This window comes from Cervus elaphus, chromosome 14 (genome assembly GCF_910594005.1).
Source record: "Cervus elaphus chromosome 14, mCerEla1.1, whole genome shotgun sequence".
NCBI classification, from domain to species: domain Eukaryota; kingdom Metazoa; phylum Chordata; class Mammalia; order Artiodactyla; family Cervidae; genus Cervus; species Cervus elaphus.
Window position 1 is genome coordinate 36,568,405 of NC_057828.1, and position 5,693 is coordinate 36,574,097.

Below are 5,693 nucleotides of genomic sequence, written 5' to 3' on the forward strand. Positions count from 1 at the left end.
AGAGCTGCCACAGGGAATGAATGAAGGTGGCATCTCAATAAAGTGTGGATTCTTGGGATTTCGCCTGGACTTGTCAAAAAAGCAAGGACAATTCTATGATTATCTTGATTTTTTATGTGAAAGCAAAAGAAACACAGCAGGAAATGGGAATGTTTAGCCATTTTTGTGGTTTGGAAATGTTCTTGTTTTTGTCTCTTAGACAGCACTACAGACTAGACTTGTTCTTGTCTTGCTCCATCACAGTCACAGAGTGAGGGGATTCTTTTGTTCTGTGAAGTTATTTATGTTATCTAGGAGAACTCCAGCTGCTAGAGTCAGGCCAGCTCAGTGACAGCAGTCAGGGGCTCCTTTTTTTTCATCTCAAGGTTCTCATTATATTCAGTTGTTATGTCTCATTTTTTTTTTTTAATACATACCTCCTACTTAAAAAAAAATGTCGACTTCTTAAAACCTAGGCCACATGTAGCCCCATTTCCAGACTAATCTGATTATTTCTTTAGGATGGCATTTAACTTGTTCCAGTAAATAGGTCTGAAGGCTGGAAAGTGAAAGTGAAGGAGTTAGTCGCTCAGTCACAAAGGACTCTTTGCAACCCCATGTCCAGGATACTGGAGTGAACAGCCGTTTCCTTCTCCAGGGGATCTTCCTAATCCAGGGACCAAACCCAGGTCTCCTGCATTGCAGGTGGACTCTTTACCGTCTGAGCCACCAGGGAAGCTTAATCTCCTAGGAGTTTCCTATTACTTTTGCATGCTGAGTTGCTTCAGTCCTCTCCGACTCTGTATGACCCTATGGGCAGAAGCCCACCAGGCTCCTCTATGAGATTTCCTAGGCAAGAATACTGGAGTGGGTTGCCATGCTGTCCTCCAGTTGGTCTTCCCGACCCAAGGATCGAACCTGTGCCTCACATCTACCTGCATTGGCAAGAAGTTTCTTTACTACTAGCACTGCCTGGGAAGCCCCCTAATTACATCTGTTGTGTTAGTAGCTCAGCTGTGTCTGACTCTTTGTGACCCCATGGACTGTAGCCTGCCAGTCTCCTCACATGGAGTTCTCCAGGCAAGAATACTGGAGTGGGTTGCCAAGCCCTTCTCCAGGGGATCTTCCCGGCCCAGGATCAACCCGGGTCTCCCGCGCTGCAGGCAGGTTCTTTGCCATTTGAGCCACCCAGGAAGCCTTGAGTCCATGACAAATTTGTCAACTCCCTGTTCTTATTTTCCACAGTGATTTCTATTGATGGATGTTTAATATGTATGAGGGTCTTTCTAGGCATCATCTGGACCACTAAGCTAAAGTAGCTATCAGGGATTTCCTGGTGTCTCAGTGGTAAATGTGCCTGCCAGTGCAGGGGATGCGAGTTCCATCCTTGATCCTGATGTCACATGCCGCAGAGCAACTAAGCCCGGGTGCCACAGCTACTGAAGCCCACACATCCTGGAGCCCACCCCTGTTCCACAACAGGGGAAGGCACCACAATGAGAAGCCCACACACTGCAACTAGAGTGTAGCCCTCGCTCACTGCAATTAGAGAAAGCCCAGGCACAGCATCAAAGACCTAGCACACCAAAAAAAATTTTTAGAAAACATACAGGGAAGAGCATGGGCAAAAGGCAGAAGGAGAGTGAAGTTAGCATATTTGGGAACAGAAAGGAGCTGGGAGAAATATGAGGTGAGCCTAGAGAGGCAGGAAGGAAAGGTTACCCAGGCTAAAAGTCACGGTAAGAATTTGGGACTTTCTTCTGAAAGCAATGGAGAATCAAGTAAATGACATCATACAGTAGGCTTTTTTGAAATTTTTGTATTTTGTTAAAAAAAAAAACAACTTGGCATCAATGCATGGTGTGGCCGCATGCAGGGCCTTAGTTCCCTAACCTGGGATCGAACCTGTGCCCCCTACAGGGAAAACACAGAGTTCTAACCACTGGATCACCAGGAAAGACCCACAATTTGCAGAATCCTCTGACTTTTACAATCTTCAGTTCTCTGTAAGGGTTCACTTTGTGACCCTTACCTGAGCATTGGTCAGTAGAATTGCTACCCGTCTTCTCTGGTCTCCACAGCCCCTCACCTAAGGTTTAGTCTCAGCGTAATAGCACAGCTCAAAGACACACTTCTTACTTTAAGTCACTGAAGAAAGTGTAGTTTATTGAAAGCTTTTCTGGGATGAAGAGGGCTTACTATATCACAGCAGAAATGTAATTATCTTTTAATATTCACCTCCTGACTCCAAAGTTCTACAGACAATGGCCCAAGTACTTTCCTCATAAAAAATGAAAGACCTAAAAAAAAAAAAAAAAAATGAAAGACCTCCACCTCTCTCCTTTGAAGAAGGAAATGTCAGCTCACTCCAGTATTCTTGCCTGGAAAATTCCATGGGCAGAGGAACCTGGAGGGCTACAGCCCATGGGGTCGCAAAGAGTCGGCCATGATTGAGCACGTCAGCACCTCTCTCCTTAACACCCCGTCCTCTCACCACCCCCCATCACACATTTCAGTTTTTTCTGCAATATTTTCCATTTTAATGGAGAAATAGTCTTGTCATCTTGTGACTTAATCTTTGTCCTTTTGAATGTTTAGGAAAAATGGGAGAGAGGACGAAAATGCTGGGGAAGACAGCAATAACTTTGGGGTTGCTCGGGACAATACCTTAATTTTAAATTAGAGCCTGTATGGCCATTAGGTTTTAAAGTAAACATAAGACTTCCCTGGTGGTGCAGTGGATAGGAATCTGCCTGCCAATGCAGTGGACATGGGTTCAATCCCTAATCCAGGAAGATCCCACATGCCAAGGAGCAACTGAAACCCATGGGCCTATGAGCCACAACTACCGAGCCCAAGAGCCACAGCTGATAAAGCCCATGTACCTAAAGCCCGTGCTCCACAGCAGGGGAAGGAAGCCACCACAGTCAGAAACCCGAGCACCGCAAGGAAGAGTAACCCCTGCTCCCCACAATTAGAGAAAGCCCATGCGCAGCAACGAAGACCCAGCACAACCAGAAATATATAAACACAGATGCTTCAGTTTTAAATTTTATCTGATAACATTTTCACAAATAAACTATATTAAATCAAAAAAATCATCTCCCCTTTGTAGAATAAGTTATTTTCAACCATACCTTAAGGAGACCCAAGTGAGACTACACTTAAAATTTATAAGCATGAGCTTGAGTGCCTTTGTCCAGTCCTCCTCCGTGTTCAAGTGGGTTCTGATGGGATAGAATCCACTGCTGCTTCCAGGGTCTTCCATCAGGCCTTTCTTCACATGAATCTTGTAAGGCAAACAGAGACCCGACTCATCCTTCTCAGCTGCTTCCTTGAACTGCTGCATGCAGTCCAGGAAAGCCATCATAGCCTGATCAAATTTGTTGTGTAAGAAAACATTCTGCTTACCACTAGAGTACAATGGCAACTCAGCACAGTCATCTGTTAAAGATCTCAGATAGGAATGGTTTCCGCAGGGGATGAGTCGGTACCTCTGAAACTCCAGTCCAATGGTATTGGCCAGGGCAAGAAGCAGCAAGGCTGTCTGTCCCCAGGCCGCACTGATCTCACTCCAGCACACAGGGACAGTGGGGATGCGGCCCAATCTGAAGTTATTGATGATGGTTAAGGGGCCGTCATGCCAGATCTCAAAGGTGGCATTAAAGACGTCGGTTTTCTCCAACTTGTTCCACTGGATCTGGGCATACCGTAGTCGCATCTCCACACTGCTCAGCTCCTCATTTAGTTCTAATTGTTGCCATCTCAGCTTACTGTAGTCCTTCCAGTACTGCTTTTCCTGCTGCTCCAGTATCTTAGTCTCTGCCTGGGCTGCCTCGAGATCGGCTGCTACACTTTCTTGGTTCTTCTCCACCTCTGCCACTACTTGGAGTAGCTTTGCTTCCTCCAGCTCCAGGCCCTTCAGCTTCCCCTGCAGCATCTCCCTCTCATCCTCGCTCATCCCCTCCCTGGTCTCCAAACAGCATTTGTAGTTCTGAACATCAGATTCTGTGATGGCGAGTTCAATGTCCAGTGCCTCTAAAAGATAGTCAGTACAGTCCACACACAATGGGTGGTCCACCTCTGTTTCACCAGAGAGGATGTCAAAACTGTCCCTAATAGTCTTCTGGATGCTGTCGAGACTCCTCTGGGGCTCCAATCTCCCAAGCAGGGTGAAGTTGGAATAGTCCCAGGATGTCCCACCACTGGGTGGGTGAGGAGTCCTGCAAAAGGCACCATCCTGTAGATTTTCAAAGTTTGCCTCCTCCTTGGAGGGAGGACCTCCCTCCTGTGTTTCTCTTGTCTCTCCCTGAGCTGAGATGAACATCAAAGCTTTAGGTTCCTGGGAGGCCTCCATGGTGAGATTCAGTTTCAGGGGCTGGCTGCAGCGCTGGCAAAAAAAGCAAAGGTGGGACATGGTGGAGGTCTTGACTCTCAACTGGACACTGCTTCCTCTGGGTCACCAGTTAGTTAACCATTTATACCTTTTAGAACTCCTTCTAAAATGCATATCTCATCTTGTCACTCTCCTTAAAACCTTACAATGGTACCCTCCCTAAATACTTTTAGACCTCCCTTACCTCCTTATAGGCTTCCACCCTTAGAAAGAATAATCTTTCTAAAACTAAAATCTGGTCATGGGCACGTCCCTCCTTAAAATGTTTAATGCCTTTATCTTACCTTAATATAAAGTCTAAACATCTTAACCTGACGTCAAGGCCTCTGCCCATCTTTACAACTTTTTCACATTTCCTGCAGCCGTCACTGTGGGCTCCTGCATAACTGAATTTCAGCTCTTCCAACATTTCTTATTGTTCCCGCTGACTGGAACACTCTTCCTTCCCCTCTTTACCTGGATAACTTCTACCCATCCTTTGGGTTAGATGTCATTTCTTCCAGAAAGCCTTCCCTGACTACCAAATTTGGGTTTTCTATTCTGATGACACACTTCACATTCTTTATCTCATAGTAATGTAATGGGCATACATGAAAACTTTATTAATATTTGTTTAATTAACAAATCACATCAAATAAAGTAGTTTGGGATGAGGGTTGACTCTTGCAACCCCATGGACTGTAGCCTGCCAAGCTCCTCTGTCCATGGGATTTTCCAGGCAAGATTACTGGAGAGGGTTTCCATTGCCTTCTCCAGGGGATCTTCCCAACCCAGGAATCGAATTCAGGTCTCCTGCACTGCAGGCAAAGTCTTTACCAACTGAGCTATAAGAGAAGCCCACATCTACTGAAGCCTGAGTACTCTAGAGCCCATGCTCCACAACAAGAGAAGTCACTGCAATGAGAAGCCCACACATTGCAACTAGAGAGTAGGCCCCACCCGCTGCAACTAAAGAAAGCCTGCATGCAGCAATGAAGACTCAATGCAACCGAAAATAAATAAATATTTTTTTAAAAAGTTATTAGAAACTGGCTGAAAAGCACTTTTCTACTTGTTAGATGGGATGCTGCCTAATTCATGAATCATTTAATAAAGTCAATTAAAAAATAAGAAAATAGTGGGACTTCCCTGGTGGTCCACCAGTTAAGAATCCACTTGCCAATGCAGGGACATTGGTTCAGTCCTTGGTTCAAAAAGATCCCACATGATGAGGAACAACTAAGCCCTTTGGCCACAACTACTGAATCTGCCCTCTTGAGCCCACAAGCTACAACTATTGAAGCCTGTTCGCCTAGAGACCGTGCTCCACAACAAGAGA

General features: G+C 45.5%; 1 protein-coding gene across 1 annotated transcript; it reads right to left on the bottom strand.

Annotated features, from left to right (window-relative positions):
* Positions 1-3,106: 3,106 nt before the first annotated feature.
* Positions 3,107-4,396, bottom strand: BECN2 (beclin 2). The gene has a single exon (XM_043922890.1). The coding sequence runs from the start codon at positions 4,394-4,396 to the stop codon at positions 3,107-3,109; it is 1,290 nt and encodes a 429-aa protein (XP_043778825.1).
* Positions 4,397-5,693: the final 1,297 nt, after the last annotated feature.